Raw genomic sequence first — 18505 nt, forward strand, 5'->3', positions numbered from 1 at the left:
TAGTAAACATTCATAGCGTCATTTTGGAGTGCGTGCCCTAGAAGCAAAGTTGCCTCACCCTACCGCTCAATATATCCTGCAGGAATTGTCTATCCACTTTAAAAGGACATCCACAATGCCTAGAGCAAAGAAAGCCGCTGCACCCAAGCCTAAACCTTCTCCAATGAAAACTAAAGGTATGATTCTTGTTACTAAGTTTCCCTGCAAAACCTAGCTTGTGAGTTTAGGTGGTCTTAGAAGCTATAACTAGGAGATTTAAGGTGGTGCTGCTGATTAGATTATTCATTTTTTATCAGTGGGGTTTGCATCAATGTTAGAAATAAATGAATTCTTTTCATATAAGTTTGTACTTTTCCCTTGTTCCGTGTGAAGCTAACTCATACCTGCACCCATAAACTCGTGTCCTGTCAACAGGGAATGCAATGCGTGTGTCACACACAATACTCGACACAGTTGTTTGCTCATCATTTTTGCTTGTAATTTAAGAATGACATTTAGCCAGTATTATACTTTGAGGAATGCATTTCGAATTAGCTAATGATCTTGCAGTGATTGCATGAAGGCTTTCTTTAAAATTTCTGGCAGCCTTCAATTAGACTTTCCTATATGGCTCCATCATATCGCCTTTGAGCGCGCAATTAAACAATGCCATATTCTAAGGCGCCAACTTTCCCCGCATTTTCATATGGCTTGATTGTCTCTCTATTCAATTTCAAATATCATCTCTGTTATTTGATTGGATATTGGGAGAAGGCCTGCTATCTGATTGGATGAGGCTGGTATGTTCTGTTGCGTTATTGCTAGGGGCGCTACTCGGGTCATCGATCGTAACCGACTGCGTGCCAGTGCAGTGGCCTGTTCATAGTGGCAGCATCCTCAGTGTGTCAGCATCCTTAGAGTGACAACTTTCTCAGGGTGGCAGCATCCTCAGGGTGGGAACATGCTCAGTGGGAACATCCTTAGGGTGGCAGCATCCTTAGGATGTCAGCATTGTCAGGGGCACCATCCTCAGGGTGACCTCATCTGCAGGGGCATCATCTTTAGGTTAGCAGCATTCTTAGGGTGGCAGCATCCTTAGTGTGTCAACATTCGCAGGGGCACCTTTCTCAGGGTGACAACATCGTTAGGGTAGCAGAATCATGGAGTGACAGCATCCTGGGGTGGCAGCTAGGTGACAGTTAAGTGACCAAATATTTCAACTGAGCTACCCAGATATTTTTCTACACTCTAGAATAATATTTTAATATATTGAATAATAGTTACTATGGAAACAGGAGACCTTTCCGGAGTTGCAGAACTTTTCAAAGATATTACAATAGCAGTTTAATTGCTTTTTTATGCTTTCCCTATGCTTACAGTTTGCTGATAGCATGCTCAGCGCCACGGCTCTTTCATGAGACTCAGTAGGCTAGCAGTTCGTCTCATTCCAAAGCTTTTTGAAATATTAAGGTTCGCATGAGTGGTGCCGCAACACCCCTCTCTAGTTAGCCAGCTTCTGAAACTCTGGGGCTGACAGTAAGCTGATCGCGCCATTCCCTTTGCTATTGTAACCTATTGTAACAACTGTCACACTTCATTGATTACCGTTGGTCAGAACAAACAAAGGACATAATCCAACGCAATCTATAGAGAGAGAGACAACGCTAGCCTTTGGTTTTACATCCTAGCCTGTTGTTTTACATCCTAGCCTGTGGTTTTACATCCGCAGCGAAACAATATGATATGATGATATGAATACGATATGAAACAATTGAGAATGTTGAAGCTTTGGAACCTCGGTCAATATATCAAATGAGTAGAAACTGAACAGAGTTTAAAAGACTATTGTTGTTCGACTCACTCTTTTTATATACTATATTGACCGGCGTGCCTTAGCCTCAGCATCTACTCCTGCAACTAAACACGCCTATCATAGCGTCGTCCCTATATTCATACTCAAAACAAAGCTATAAAATTACACTAGTTATGTTCGGGAATTCTACTTTCGTTACCGTCTAAGCATTGAACTTTTAACGCTATCTACTAGCCTGCTGCATGCTGGGACATATATCTATCACTGCTGAGCCACTGTCTGACTCACCTGCTCGTGTGTGTCAAAACAAGTGTCACCGCTAGACAGGTCCTTCAAACTTTATGTCCTAGTTCCTTTCAAAATCCATATCAGATCAGATAAATATTTGACCGGAGGGGGTGGGTGTTGTTATTTAAGTTGTTTCAACATTACGCGAACTGAAGATAAACAGGCATACATGTATATGTAATTTGATTGAGTATTTTGGCACAGCTGAGTTCCTTGCTGCACATAAATTTAGTGCTGTTCAATCCATTCGTATCTCAATGCTGTCTTGATGTTGTACTTTGTCTATGTACCGTACAACCTCTATTTAGACTTCACCTTTGATAACACGCTACTATAGGGGAAGAGTTAAAAATACATCGACATATCACTCAAATAGATTTTTTACAGCAACTCTATTAACATGCTAATACGGAACGTTTACAATATTGAGTTTGCGATTCTCTGTGCAGGTGTCAAGAAGCCAAAGGCTAAGACCGCTAAGAAACCTGCTGCCAAGAAGGCAGTAAAGAAGACAGTAAAGAAGGCAACACCAAGGAAGAGATAACTTATCGCTTCTCTTTCATCAATGTACATAGTATGTCTATGTTTCATGTGTCTATAGCTATTAGTATGTCTATATTTAATTTGTCTATGGCTATTATTATGTCTATGTTTCATGTGTCTATGGCTATTAGTATGTCTATGTTTCATGTGTCTATGGCTATTAGTATGTCTATGTTTCATGTGTCTATGACTATTAGTATGTCTATGTTTCATATGTCTATAGCTATTAGTATGTCTATGTTTCATGTGTCTATGGCTATTAGTATGTCTGTTTCATATGTCTAGCTATTAGTATGTCTATGTTTCATGTGTCTATAGCTATTAGTATGTCTATGTTTCATGTGTCTATGGCTATTAGTATGTCTATGTATCTCAGCGTAATTTGAACAGTTGTAACCGTCTTGTGGAATTATTAAAGTAGAGCTGCAAATATCCTCACATCGCATGCCGCTTTCTTCACTTCAACAAAACCTGCTCCCATTATTAATATTTTTGTTTATAAACTAACTTTTTCTGCGAATGCTAAAGTAACAGTCTAGCAGTCACCAAAAGGTTACAAATAGGTCATAGTTTAAAGGTCAAGGTCGTTATTTACAATCAATGCTTTTGTTTACAGGTTCGACTACTCCATCACTGCATAATGTTATTGAGAATCATCATACCAACCCACAGAAGCTACCAATCACCTGCCATCACCCGTCATCAACTGTTTGACACTTATTAAACTCAATTTACTAGACAGCTCCTGCCTCTCATCCAGCACCCGTACTAGATGCCAGTCGTATCCGTTAGTGATGCAGTAGTCAAACCTAGAGTTTGTATATTATTTGTCACGATTGACCTACTCATTTATCACTGCCTGGCAAAGCCTTCCTACAAACGACTCGGTCAAGCATATATTGGACAAGTTGTTTAGAGGGGTGACCACCCCCTTCGAATTGCTAGACCTTAGACCGGTCTCGTAGTTTGAAGGCTATGATCTCAACTGTCTTAGGCTATGATTTTATGTTAACCACTTTTATATGTAAATTATATTTTCATACGGACTGTATGTGCCAGAGCTTATGCTACATCCAGCATTTGCTCTGGTATATACAGTGCAGTTCTATCAGGGATTTAGATAGCTTAGTGTATAGATTTTAACCTCATGCCCTTTGGGGTGCAGTGTCCTTCACTGCCCTCTTAGGTGTCATGCCTATCCGCCACTCCAGGGGTATTATTTCCAAGTTATTCTTCACTTGGTAGGTGTTTCAGCGAGATGGAGCTCGTAAGAGCTGTGGAAGTGGATGCTAGGAGTTGGGTACTCTGTATTTAGTTGGTCTCTAGCCTATGTTCATCTTTTCTTATTTTACTATAGATGTTTCCGGAAATAAAGGCTCTATGCTTATCATAACCATGTCTTCCTTGCTCAGTTGCACCAAGAGTAGCTCTCATTCAAGAACTTGCCTGGCTGACTGTAACTGTCTGCATTAGTGCTGCATGATAAAACGATATTGCACGATAGGTGTCGATTTTGTGTGGCACGATATCATTTTGGGGTGATTTGTAGGTTGATTATGTAATGGGGTATATCGCCGTTTTCGATTCTTGTCAAGACGATAAATATTTGTGGTTAATTGGCAGAACTAACATTGATTATCCCTAGCCTTCGTGACTCAATATCGAGGCAGCACGTGTTGCTGAAGACTTATTTGTGAGCCCGCGGATTTCCTTTATCTTTGAGAATCCTCTATAAATGGTCCGGCGATGTAGAAAAAAAGTTTCCTAAAGTTTGCTTAAATAAAGTTAGAGAGAAACGACAACTACCAATTTTTTGTATTTGGACACAAGTATTGCCATGTATTTTTGTTTTTGGGTGAAATGGCGCAATAATCTATATCGAAAGAGTATAACTCCAAAGTTTCGATACTGAACGATATCGATAGCTCACAGGGCCAATATATCGTTTTGGCATGTGGTGTCATATCGCACAGCACTAGTCTGCATTCATTCCCATTCTAATATCCAAACAGGAAGTAGAGCGGAACGCACAGGGTTGACTCCAGAGAAGTCAAATGATTTAATTAATGATTTTTTGAAACAATCAATTCAATGATTCAAGTTATGACTTTTTGTAATGAAATAATGATTTTTGTGATTTTCTCCTAATTTTGCATATATCATATTAATCGGTGTGTTTTGACGAACAATTTGGCATTATGTGCATGTAACTGACTAATAAATACTCCTCTGTCATGAGTTAGCGAGTGCCATGTCACTCTGTCATGAGTTAGCAAGTGTCATGTCACTCTGTCATGAGTTAGCAAGTGTCATGTCACTCTGTCATGAGTTAGCAAGTGTCATGGAGATAATTGACTGGATGTGTAGGACAATGCTACAGAAGGACAGATGAGTTTATTTAGTAAACATCTAAGCAGGATTAATTGTGAGGTAACAACTCTAACAGGTACAGTTTTCCTTCACCACTCCGTTTAATTAACCACATTATGACATCACACTCTTTACAGCAAGCGGCTCAAGTGCAAGCATTGAAGATTATCTCTTTGGCTTCATTCAGTCAAAAATAAAACACCTGCTGGTACTAAAAACCGGCAAACTAGTATTTGTATTTGAGATGATCTACTACATTAACCACGCCAAGAAAGAATGTGAAACAGTTTATGTAAAACTACTAGTAGCCCCACTCCACTGATTTACATGCATACATGGTTTGAAAATTATAGTTTTATATGGCTGTTGAAAAAATTTTTGTTGCAAAAAAGAGCATTTCGACTCATTGCAAATTTACATCATATGCCTGCATATATTATTCCAACAAATGATCTTTCCAAATCTCTGCGCCTTCTTACTCTGCCTATGCTAAATATTTATATTACTTCAATTCAATGTTTCAAGATTTTTCATGGTTTGTGTCCTCGTTTTTTACATGACAATTACAGGTTCTTAACTCATTTCAACTTACGTGATATGAACAAATTGCATACAATCACTAACAATCATTTTGAAAATGTCATTGCCAGCTGCTTTAACAATCTTCCACCAAATATCCGTTCTCTCAGCAGAGAAAGGCATTTTAAACACTATTTGTCAGACTATTTATTCAATTTTAATGGCTAACTGTTGCTTTTTTTCCTTTTTTTTTTGTTTTACTATTGTTGTATGGCCTAATTTGAAAAACATTTCTATTTGTGAAATGAAATTATTGCCAATAAAGTACTATATATATTGAATGCAAAAAGTACTTGTCAAGCTTAGTCAAAAGTTGTCTGTTAAGGCGGGGGGGGGGAGGAACAATTTTGCTTTAGTTGCTGGGCCAGTTATCCTCGAACCAAGCTTGACAGCCGTGATTGGTCAATTACGAGCACAGGAAACATTGAAAATAAGCATCGCTTAATTTCAAGCTGACATTCATAACAGTGTCTCTTCCTAGAACAAGTGTATGACAACTCCCAGAGCTGACTGAACACTTCGAAAGAGTGACAATAATTATAAACAACTCTGTATCTCTCCAATATATGTTGTAGTTTACATGAGGTTTACGTTGAATCAAACAGATTTTCTGCTGTAAACTGTTTTGAATAAATAAATGGTGCCCTTGAAGTCAGGGTAAGTTGTACCATGGTTATCTCGCCTACCTTGGTTTCAAAATTTGATTTGAATATTTCTATACAGTGTAAAGGAGGTTGCATATTGCATATCTAGTATTGACACATTAATTTCTATTATTCAATTGCACATATATAATTAAACATATAATAATATACATGTGAATGCCTGTAAATAATATGTAAAACCATATGAACACAGGATATCACAATGGAAAAATATGCTTTTTATTGTTATACGTATTTCAGTACCTACGCTCATAAAGGAACCAATAATGATTTAATATGTATGATCTGCAATAAAATGTGACTTTATCCTTTAGCTTGAAAATTGAATTTTATATAATCCATGGTCCAAATAAAAGGTTTCATGAACCAAGCTCTGATTATCATAATGCTTGCAGGCAGCGATGACAGCAAGCAAACAGTCCTGCCTGTATAGGCCATTTCTAACAATTGTTATACATACAGAGAGTTGTTATACATACAGAATACAGATAGTTGCTATACATACAGATAGTTGTTATACATACAGATATTTTTTATACATACAGATTGCTGTTATATATACAGATAGTTGTAATACGTACTGATAGTTGTTATATATACAGATAGTTTTTATACATACAGATAGTTTTTATAGATACAGAAAATTGTTATACATACATATAATTGTTATATATACAGATAGTTGTTATGAGTGCAGATAGTTGTTATATACAGATAGTTGTTATTCATACATATAGTTGTTATATACAGATAGTTGTTATTCATACAGATAGTTGTTATTCATAGAGGTGTACAACCTAAAGTAGCCGCTGATTCCTATGAGTTTTTAGCAACACTAAATATATTACAATCACTATAAACTTTCATTTACACTATCACTTTGGCCCGTCTTGCATTTTGGCACATTAACTTTATGAAAAAAGCCTCATTTAATACAAATAATGCACTGTATTGCTGCCGGTGATCACTTTCTCTCTATATTCTGATATAATTATAGCATGGAAAGTTCAACTTGCCTTTTAATAAGACAAAAACAAGAAATAGATTTTTTCTGTAGCTGTTATATTTGTGGTTATATTCATCGCTACTAATTCACAAAAAAACTGTGTCAAAAATATATTAATGATAATGATATATCTCATAAACTGTTTTATATTTCCTGTCAAAGAAAACTAAGAGAAAATATTTAGTTTCTGTAATGTGCCTTTTACTCTGACAGCGGCTGTCCTTATTTTTTACATTTAAGAGTTGTTCCACCTTTATTATTTTAAAGTATTTTGTTATTAGCTTTTAACCAATTAAAATGCAAATCCAACGACATAACATCAGTCAATGATATAACACATAATGAATAATGGCATGAATATGACCTACAGTAAGAAAAGTTATCATCTGTAACCCAACGCTGCAGAAAGAAAATGTATCACCCATGAACATACCCTAGAAAAATAAAACTTGTTGCAACTTTCTGAGCAAAGCTATATAATTGAGCGTGTTGTTGTTAGTTTCTTCTTCCTGCACTTTCTTCCTCAATATGTGCATTCTAGTCGTATGGAGTTTTCTCCCCTTTTTCTTTCCTCATATTCCACAAGTTGCTGCCAGAAGCCAATGTTAGGATTTATTATCCCACGAATAAGCTTGATGTGAACATAGGCATCATAAAGACTCATTCGCTCAGCTGCCATCAGGTAGACCATGCAGAGTGTTGCTGACCTGGAATAGTGACAAGGGATGACAGTTCCTCTTGACTACATGTATGTGACAAGTTGCGGACATTTTTTTTCTGTGATATAACCGATATGCGCAGAGCATTAAAAGCTAAACGAGAAATCAAAGATTGAATTTAAATTTCTTATAAAAAAAGGCTCTACATAGACAAAGATAGGAAGCTTCCCAGCAGTAAGAGCTCTACGTTAAAACTATTGTTTTTTCTATTAATAGTAAATATACACACTTTACCAAAATCAGTGTGCTGCAATCAATGTTGCCTCAGTTACCTCTGAAACATCAATGTTTTGAGAGGACAAAAAAAGACTGTTTACTCTATTTGATTTCTGTTATTTTCACCAAGTTCTACAAGAAGACAGCATCAAAAGAAATTGTACTATTTTAAGTTCCTTTACAGTCGATAAAAGTTGTTAACTCTTTCACTACCGCAAGCCGATGTATCGATTAAGGCTATCTTCTCTTAGTGGCCGAAACCAGATACATCGGTTTTTAGACGGTGCGATAGTTTATTTGTAATTATTTAGTTTTCACCTCAGATAGACCAATAAGATCTGGTCTCCATGAAAACAAGCTTGTTACTAACGATATAGACCAATCAACAGGCCTCTCACTAGCGGCTTACTGATTATAAAACAGAAAGTTCACCAGAAAGAGCTTAGACAAAATAGAATACAGCAATTGTTTAAGCTGTAGAAGCTTCTAACATTTTTAGCCATAGAGACTCCAATAACTTTATATCGAGTGATTCTGGCTCTTCTAGTGCATGTATTTCATGTTAAAATCTGTAATAGTAAACGAATGTTATGGTGACAGTCAAAATATGATTATCAAAATTGCTGGAAAAATATTGTTGGTAAAGTTTGTTAAACCTTTACGGTTTTTAATGAAGTTAATTTAAGATTTTTATTTATAATCTAATAAAGTATCCTTTCTCAACAACCTGTCTTTTAAATTAAGTGGATATCCTCATTCTCTCTCAAGTTATCAGAAAATAAGTGACATTATGTCAACATTTGTGTGACTAGAAAACAAACTTGGTCAGAGCCAGAAATAAATTCGGTAGAGAAAGTTGTTTATATGGCCAAGATAGGGGGACCTGCTTTTATATACAGGACTCAGCTTCAAAGTGTTCAAACACGCAAACATCATCACAATTTGAGGAAGACACGCTGGCCAGCTAGCAGAAACTATGAGTACTTTTATATGTGGCATTTACCTCCCAAGTTAGAAATTCTAGTAGTTTATTATTACCTCCTGTAGTTTTGACAATGAAAGAAATGTTTGTCTTAATATGCTCATTAAAATTCTAATCTCGTGATACTGCATCATTTTTAACTTCGAACTAATTTAAATAAAGTATTTTAATAAGCTTACAACTAACTGTATTTAGCGCTGGGACATCGATAACTGTTTGTAAATGCAGAGTTGATGATTGTATGATACCTCGTACAAAAATTACAGTAAAAATTTGTTACTTTTGAGTAAAAAATAAACAGTTATTTGCTATGATGATATTTTTGGGGTGTTTATTTTATATAGCTTATGATGATTCCTATTGGGTGTTTACTGTAAGCACTAATAGCTTATGACGATTCTTATTGGGTGTTTACTGTAAGCACTAATAGCTTATGACGATTCTTATTAGGTGTTTACTGTAAGTGCTAATTGCTCATCATGATACTTACTGGGTGTTTACTGTAAGTACTAATTGTTTATGAAGATACTTTTTTGGTGTTTACTGTATGTACTCATTGCTCATGATAATCCTTATTAGGTGTCTACTGTAAGCACTGATGATAGACAATTGGAAGGTTAAATAATTGGCAAGGCTCTGATCAACTCATCGGTCGTTCTTATTGGTCGAATTTGCTAGCTCTAGTAGGTCATCAACAAGTTCAATAAACTGCTAGCATTTTTTGTTGTCATATGTTTATTTACATTTTCTTTTATTTATGTATTTTTTAGTCATTATCAGTTTTTTATACGAATATAAATAAACATTTTATATCTCTCACTGAGACAAAGTACGCACACTTACTTATTCCTTGCATTCAGATGAAAACTAGCACGGTCTATAGAGAAGATTGACTTAAGGATTGTCATTGCACTCAGTAATCACCCATAAACTTGGGTTGTAGTTTAAAAGTGTGAAGAAAGACAAGGGCTTACGATAATCCCTTTTAATTAGCGAGGGCCGCGTTTCAGAAGCCCCTAAATGAGATTTTCCTTTAAATAGAGACTTGAACTATGAACCACAACTTTACTATGTCACTAAACTTGAGCTGACTTCTTAACTTTTGTAATTACTATACATGTAAGTACACGAACATATCTTTCTTGTAGCATACATGTAAGTACATGTACATATCCTTCTTGTAATATACATCTAAGTATATGTATATAGTTATTCTGATTGTGGTGGCTTTGTGTATAAAGTGCTCCACTTGAAAAGGAGTAAAATTAAAACAAGTTATAGAGCGACTAAAGATTAGCTGGAAAGTGATAAGAAAGGCAAGGCCACACTCTGCAACAAGCAAGCAATGTAATCTTTGCCTGACTGAAAAGCATATTATAATTTGCAACAACTCTCTTGGCACCCTTAACAGCAGAAATGGGCTAATCAGCGCTTGCAGACACAGAAGAAAACATTTACTGTGTAATAACACATACTTTGTTTAAACATTAGGCTTGACGCTTGGTAGCTGATATGCACAACTGCATTAACATATTATGGTTTTAGTACCCGATGAGTGTAGTTTGTTTGTAAACCATACGAAACAATATTATAGTGCAATAATTTTTGGTCGCTCTATAACTTGTTTTACGTACATGTATATATCTTGCTTGTAACATACATGTAAGCACATGTACACATTTTTCTTGCAACATACTTGTATCGTATGTTGTATATAAAATACTAAAATCCATGAGAAACTAGCTAAAGTCCAAGGGAGACACACGACTGGGATGAAAAACAAAGAGGCAAACTCAACACTGAGTATTCTTGAGCCAATCAGAGAATAAAAATAATAGAAAGGGTTTCTTAGTGATTCTCTGTAGGTAAAAGAGGAGGGATGGTAAAATCCATTTCAATAGTTTAAAAGAGGTTTTGAGCTATAACTCTTGCAAGAGAGTTTGTTGTTACAGCTGAGATCAACTAGCTCATCTTTAGGGACCATATATACAAAAGGCTGTGGTCTGTGCATTTACGTCGCAGCGACAACGCTGAGAGTATATGGCTAAATATGTCAAAAGGAAGGCCACTACTAGTGGAGAGAATGCAGGGGAATGAGACTGTGACAATAAAATACATTTTACTGTTGTAAATCCTACCAGCTTTTTAGTTTAGTCATTTCAAAACAAGGAAACGGCTCTTAAGAATAAATTTTCATTTTTAAATGAAAAAAACTTAAATGGCTGCAAAGCAGGCCATACAGCGAAACAGGAGGATTTACTGTAAAATTAATTTGGAGCTCGATTATCAGAACTCATAGCCAATAGTACTCAAATGCACTCTACTCTGGTCTAAATGTACAATTTAAGGTGCAGAGGCTAGCGCCGGTAGTCCTCTTTAATGACAGTAATTTGTTAAAAAAACACAAAAAACAAACTTCATCGTTAAGTAGATTAGGCCATTTTGTCATCATTCGACTACCATATTTACAGCATTCTTGATTTTCCATTATTTCTCCATTTATTATATATATTATGTGTTTATTGATCCTTTAGGAGTAATACTTGTTTCTTTTTCCAACAAGAAATGATATATAAAAGTATTAAGCTTGAGAAGGAACACTATGTACTCATATATAAAAAGAAAGTGTATGACTAACACTGGGAGATATTTAGTAAGAGATTGGGAGATAGTGCCTGCTTCTTCATCTGCCTTAACCAATTTATCGTACGCATGTGATGACATACAGCTATGTTTACAAGTGAGCTGCTATTGCACTGTTGTATTTATAAAGGATTTTTTGTTATACAAATAATGTTGTAGTCTTTAAGTCTGCCATTACTCTGAGTTGTCTATAAAAATGGCCGCTGTTAATTGTGGACTATTTGTACTAAACTGTGTATTGCCATGCTTGATCTTTCCATTCACTTACAAGTTGTAAAATGTCTGTAATAAATGGAGCTTATAGACAGGAAGTCATACATTTGCATACATAAAGGAGCTGCAGAAATTCAAAGAGATTTCTGACCCTTATTATTGCCAGTTATAGTTTTATTAGTAGGCGGCATGCAAGAATATGTTATATAATGGCAGCAATGAGGTAATTACCTGCTAACTCCGCACTCACAGTAGACTACCACCCTACCATTCTCTCGCCGAACAGAATCCACAAAGTTTATAAAATCCACAAAGTACCTACAATAAGACAAATCATGGGAATGTTAGGGTATGGCTGCATTATCATAAGGACAGTCGGTTCATTTAAAGAGAAGAAAACTCTTTATAGATTATTGTCTATAATGAGTTGTTATCCAGCTTTAAGTTTTAAATGTTATTTTAATTGTCTTCATTTTCTTTTTTTATCTTCTTTTGAATTGGCTTTAATTGCTTTGCGTTCACCTTCACTTTCAAAACTCTTTAACTGATTCGACATGAAATTCCAAACGATGCTGTTCTCATAAGCGGCTCCATGCATGCTCGGCCACCTAGCAGTCACAATGGAAATCGTGTCGTATCTCAAATTTGTCTCGTATCTCAAGATATGACTGTAGTCTGTAGCCCCATGCAGAGTAATAAGAAATCGTCTTTCCATTGCATTTATGAGAATGATCAAACTCACCTGCTTATTTTCACACTAGAGATGTCGCTGACAGCTATTCTCATCTTGTCTATACAGAGATCACTGTATGGAAGATGAGGTGTTACATTCACCTGCAAAATTTTAAACAAAATCTACATCGATTCACACAAAAGGCTACCTGTGAGTTTCTGGGAAAGTTGCTAAGCCGAGAGCACAACTCTCACAGTAAAAATATCAAGAAGCTTCTAAGGTTGAGGGAGGTTTAATAGGAAGTTATCCACCTCTGACAACCATGTGTCAACATTATTTGCACCTCAAGGTAAACTTAGATTAAACTTTAGTAGACTATCAGAAATAATTGGTGATTTTTCTATCATTTGCGATTGTTTTTGATGTTTGGGGCAATCTGACTGCCAGGATGTTTCTAAATTAAATCCACAAAGCTTGATCATGGTTATCATTCAAGATTAACTTTTCGTTCATTTACAACTTGGCTATTCAAGATTATGACATCTACATTTTCGGTAATCAGGCCAACAAAATAGATATACAATAACTTGAATGCAACAGCCAATATCATAAATCAGAGAGACAGACAGTCGCTCAACGAAACGTTTTTTTCGGCACATATTTTTCTTATGGGCATTTTAGCCACAATCAGGTTTTATTGATTTTAACATTAAAACATTCTGGCAATCAGATTACCTCAAACATCAAAACTACTCACAAATGGTAGAAAAACATCGATACTCTTTGATTGTCTAGTAAAACTTTGTGTGAATTCATCTTTAAGGTGACAGGTAGAGACAACTTGATATAAATACATACTTTTTGAGAAAACCCATTTCTTAGCCAATCTTACATAATCCCAATGGCAAATGTATGTCATCACGAAATGGCAGGCAGACAAGCTTAGATGACATTCTCATCAGAGACTTACAAAAATCTCATCTCAATTTTATTATTTCTTTTAAGATATTTTGACTTGTAGTTTTATCAGCAGAAGAAGCAAGCAATTTATAATTCACTGATACCAGCTCATGTATACACACATAATGTTAAGGTACTTAGACTATGAGGCTGCGATTAGTGCTGTGTAGATCCGCTCACTACACTCCTATACCTCATATACAGCATGTTTTCTAAGCTGAGTCACTAGAGACCACCAAGTAAGATTCCTCGCTAAATAGTGACAAATCCCTCTTTGCCATCGTGTCTGTTTGTTAGTCTGTCTGTCTGTTAGCCCACCTAGACATGCATTTCTACAGTTTCTGTAAGATTTTATTTAAACTTTACACGCAGATGCTCCCCGGCTTCCACCAAGTCACTAAAAAATATTCATTCTCAAAACTCCATTCTGCTGCTGAGGCGCAGCATCTTAAACATCCCCCTGCTGCTATCTGATTCAGAACGAAAGAGGCCTTATCTATAGTCCGACAGCAAGCTAGAAGCATAGATATATAAAGGTTTATATATCTATGGCTAGAAGTGATCCAATTATTGCAGAGAACAGAATGTAGGTCTACTAAGGTGAATGTCATGAGTTCAAGACTCATACAAAGCAATCTTTTATGAAAAAATTAAATTACTGCCTGTATTATTTCTTCAGTGAGAAGGTTTCAGGGAAGATTACAAGATGATCAGAGTTTTATAAGTACAACTAATCAACTGCCTTCTGACTCCACAGAATAACCTTTACTATAATAAGAGTCGTGTTCCGTGATGTCGAAAAACTCTCAAGTGACGGAAGAGTTATCAGAGCACGCTTCGTAATCCTTTTTTAATGTAAAAAATCAGGCCTACTTCAAGCAGTGACAGGTTCAATCAGCAATCATGGAGACTTCGATTGAAACTTACGAACAAGCCTTCACATCCATTAAGTACAATTGCCTTCAATAAACCCATTGTTCACAGATTGTTGTCATGAAGCCGGTGTAGAAATGTGCGCTTAAAATATGCATGCGGACTGCGGTTATCTGATTGAAAATGACTGAAACCTCGAGCAATTTGAGCTATTGCTAGTTTAGCATAGACAGCGCAATCATGGTCCTGGTCAACAGAGGGGCTACCTCTTTTTCATGGCAGTAGTTGATGGTTTAAAAACATGGATTATAGAGATTGTAGATATTTTATAGTGGCTCATAACTAGCGACCTTTTTCACTTTAGATGTTACTAATACATTCATCTGGCTTGCAGGCAGTCAATGAAAAGCAAAAACACTATGTTACGCTTTTTACTTATGAGCATGTTGCAGTCCATCATCAGGTTTACTTCTTCTTCAACTGGCTAGTCATCTGCGCTAATTACCATTGGATTGGACCAGAGGCTATTTATAATTGAAGTTACATCAATAAGACCACACGTAGTGTATTCGTGCTGGTAGCTTATCCTTCTATGTTCAGTTCTTTGTTCAGAACAACCTGTTGGTAAGTTTTGAAATGAGTGTTTGACAAGAAGCTATACAATACGAACAGTCAATTTTAGCAAGTCTGTGTAAAGCCTTATGTGCCAAAAGATCGGGAAGTTTTGTCTGAAGTCACCAAATATATGAAAGACACAACAGTGTTCGTCCAAAATTGTTAAAGCTGTGCATGAACACTGAAACTGTTGGCGAAACGCTTTCAACTGGCTAAAAAATTATTTGCGAGAACGATTTTAGCAGCTTTCGCAATTTGTTTAGTCCAAAACACATATAACGACACGCAAGAAAAGTACTAACACAATTAGCCATAATACATGTAAATCTGACGCAACTGATTAAACAACGTTATATCTCTCGCACAATCTATTTAATTGCATCATCTTTATTATGTTGACTTATAAGTGTCTCAGACTGAACGAATCACGAGAGATGCTAAAATTGCTCTTGCTAATAATTTGAACAGCCAACTGAAAGCGCTTTGACAACGATTTCGTTGGTGTACATACACAGCTTTGACAGTTCTGTAAGTTTATACAAATATTTTCATGCTTTTCATATATTTTGTGATTTCGGCCGGAACTTCCAAATTTTTCGGCAAGTTTGGTCTCGATTTTGGTTTACATGTTTGCAATTTGGAGCCATGCTGGCCTTTTTATCATCAGTAGTAATTTCTTTCATGCATTCTTTGCTATCTAGCATAGCTGTTTAAAAACCCAATGAACTGGCTGCAATGTAAACTAACTCCAGAACTTTAAAGCAATATATAAACATCCTCCTTCCGATTTTAGGTTTAGGTTCCTAAACCTTGAGCTAGCTTATTATTGGAGCCACTATGAAGGCCCCCAATATCTAGTTATTAGTCTAGTTCCTAGTCTAGTGTGCACTTGGAGATGAACTAATACAAAATTTTCGTAGGTTTTTATTAGAAATTATTTGTAATTTTCTATCATTTCTGATGTTTTTTGATGTTTGAGGTGATCTGACTGCCTGAATGTTTATAGATTAAAATCAACCAAACTTGATCACAGTTGAAACGCTCAAAAGAAAACAAGGTATGGAATGACATCACTGGTTGCTATTATATAGTTGGTATCGGCTATTGTGCTCAAGTTGCAGCGTTACGCGTCTCTATTCTGTCGATTTTGTTAAAACTATAGACGCCAGAATCGCACTTTGGTTTAAACTCAGGGCTTTAACCGCGATCAAGTTTTGATAATTTTAATCTATAAACATCCTGGCAGTCAGACCACTTCAAACATAAAAAATATGGCAAATGATAGAAAAATACCAATAATTTCTGATAAAATCAATTACAATTCAGTGTTGGTTCATTTTTAATCTGAGAGACTGCTAGGTCTGGTCTAAAGTTAGACAAACAGCTCTGACTGTCTGGTGCTTCAACCAGCAACCAACAGCTCCATCTCTGGTGCCAAGGCTAGACTATTATGAGCGTCGTCAATGAGCTCAGTCAGACTGAGTTGGTCAGTCATCGGTTCAGTTCTGTTGAGTTCTGGTAGAACCAGTGCCCAAGTGTCAAACTGCTGCCACTTTGATTAAAAGCCATTTTACTTTACGCTATGAGCTGATGCAGCAAATTCTCCCAAGCTATGCAATTCTAGCAGTGTCTACATACGCTTATAAAGCTGTCAGAAATGAATTATGATTAATCTACATTGGCCTGCATTAATCATATAAAATAGGACTTTCACGGTGATACTGTAACAACGGAGAGTAGTGACCAGAGCCATTATGATAATATACTTCCTAGCCACAGCGTTCGGTCGCAGGACGGAGCCCGGAAGGAACGTTGGGTTAGTTTTATTTCTTCCGAAATACAGCAACATGGTGGTTGTTGAGGTGATGCATCTGCAATGCATTGCTGATGCGTAGCCAGAACATTGGCTACTTAAACAACACAATTCTAGGTGTGTCTAGCTAAGCCTTAACAATGTTTCATTTGTAGGAACGAGACAGGCTCGGCCACCGGAAGGAGCTCGGGCTACTAAGGGCAATCTAAGGACTGAGAGAAAAGACCGAGGGACCGAGAGGACACCCCTGTAAAAGAACAAAGGAAGAGGGGCGACGCCCAAGCTAAAATCAAAATAAAAAAGGAAGAAGATATCGTTCGAAAGCAAAAGTCGTAGCGCACACCCTCTGCACGCTCCTTGTTTATCATGCATGTATATCTACATATTTATTAAAGATATATCTCATTGTCACTTAACACAAGGTGTTTTTATTTGACTGTTTTGTGGAAGGTAAAGGGAACCAGCAGTTTCCTTCACAAAACCACAGCTAGTATAATATATGGCACTAGTAGGTAATTTATAGGTTACTTGCATTAAAGGATATTGAAGACTCAAAATGTTGGATAGAATGACTGGGAAGTGAAACTCTGCCACTCAAAGGTGGGTTACAACCTTTATTGAAAGGAGTATTAAAGTCCATTGGAACATGAAAGACTTCAGCAAACTTCATGCATTAAACACATTTTCCTCAGCGCTCCCTAAAGTGTTTCAAATTTCGGGTTGTCGGCACGCTGAGAAATAAGTGTTTGTTTATCAGTTGCTAAACGACAAAAGACAATTTCAAGTAGTACAGTTATAGAGTGAAATAATACTATCTTAAAACTTCATGTTAACAATGCTGTCAATTAGTAACTAGTTTACACATTCATAAAACTTGTGATATGACACTCTTTATACACGTAGTTCGGTGACATCACCACCCTATGCCGTCATAACTTCATTTACACTTGTGGAGGCAACCGCCAGACAGTTTTAAGCTGATAACATTTACATTCCAAAGAGCCTATGTTAGTAGGTCAATACAACAACACACTCTGTTCTCAACATCATCGGACAAACGCTGCCTCATGATTTCAGCATTGTCTTACCTCAGCAGTGATACGAAGTCGACGCAGTTTAGACGTCTGCTGCGCTGCAGCATTGCTGCACAGGTAGAGATAGTCTGTGATCTTAGCCAACTGCTCCCTCAGTTCATAGCTGAACTGTTGACTCCCCCTATGCGGTGATCGCAAGGCGCGGAACCTTGCGGACAACATTGAATCTACTCAGATTGAATGTATAAGAGAGAGAAGCAAAGGGTGTATGAAGAAGCATCAGACGGATGTGGCCGAGTATGCTAGCTATTTAGTAGCATGTTAATTACTGCAGCTATTGCATAATATAGTTACAACAGCGGGTGGTTCACAAGTAGCCCGTAAACTATTAACACATGCATCTACAGTTTTACAGGCTATTCAGGAAGTAAGGAATGTCCCTCATTACTCAATAGGTAGTAACCTCCCAAACAGCCGTGTGTTCTGTGTGAATAAGCTAAAGCGGGTGGACAGCAAAGAGC

The 18505-nt window shown here is 36.7% G+C and overlaps 1 protein-coding gene and 1 long non-coding RNA gene across 2 annotated transcripts; one reads left to right on the forward strand and one right to left on the reverse strand.

Moving 5' to 3' along the window:
• The first annotated feature begins 27 nt into the window (after positions 1-27).
• Positions 28-4016, forward strand: LOC137398668 (uncharacterized). The gene is made up of 3 exons (XR_010978989.1): positions 28-176; positions 2530-2654; positions 3240-4016. It is a non-coding gene; the product is annotated as an uncharacterized lncRNA (long non-coding RNA).
• Positions 4017-7447: 3431 nt separating this feature from the next.
• LOC137398424 (dual specificity protein phosphatase 18-like) lies at positions 7448-18206 on the reverse strand. The gene is made up of 4 exons (XM_068084533.1): positions 18039-18206; positions 12759-12850; positions 12248-12334; positions 7448-7950 (listed from the first exon to the last, which is right to left on the reverse strand). The coding sequence occupies exons 1-4, from the start codon at positions 18204-18206 to the stop codon at positions 7767-7769; spliced, it is 531 nt and encodes a 176-aa protein (XP_067940634.1). The 3' UTR covers positions 7448-7766.
• Positions 18207-18505: the final 299 nt, after the last annotated feature.

The sequence above is a fragment of the Watersipora subatra genome, chromosome 6, assembly GCF_963576615.1.
Source record: "Watersipora subatra chromosome 6, tzWatSuba1.1, whole genome shotgun sequence".
NCBI classification, from domain to species: domain Eukaryota; kingdom Metazoa; phylum Bryozoa; class Gymnolaemata; order Cheilostomatida; family Watersiporidae; genus Watersipora; species Watersipora subatra.

Excerpts from the sequence above, each read along its gene's own strand:
- LOC137398424 (XM_068084533.1), bottom strand. The coding sequence starts at position 18,206 with ATGTTGTCCGCAAGGTTCCGCGCCTTGCGATCACCGCATAGGGGGAGT. Across the intron at positions 12,851-18,038 it reads GACTTCGTATCACTGCTGAG|GTGAATGTAACACCTCATCT; the intron begins GTAAGACAATGC and ends AAAATTTTGCAG. Across the intron at positions 12,335-12,758 it reads TCTAGTGTGAAAATAAGCAG|GTACTTTGTGGATTTTATAA; the intron begins GTGAGTTTGATC and ends GTCTTATTGTAG.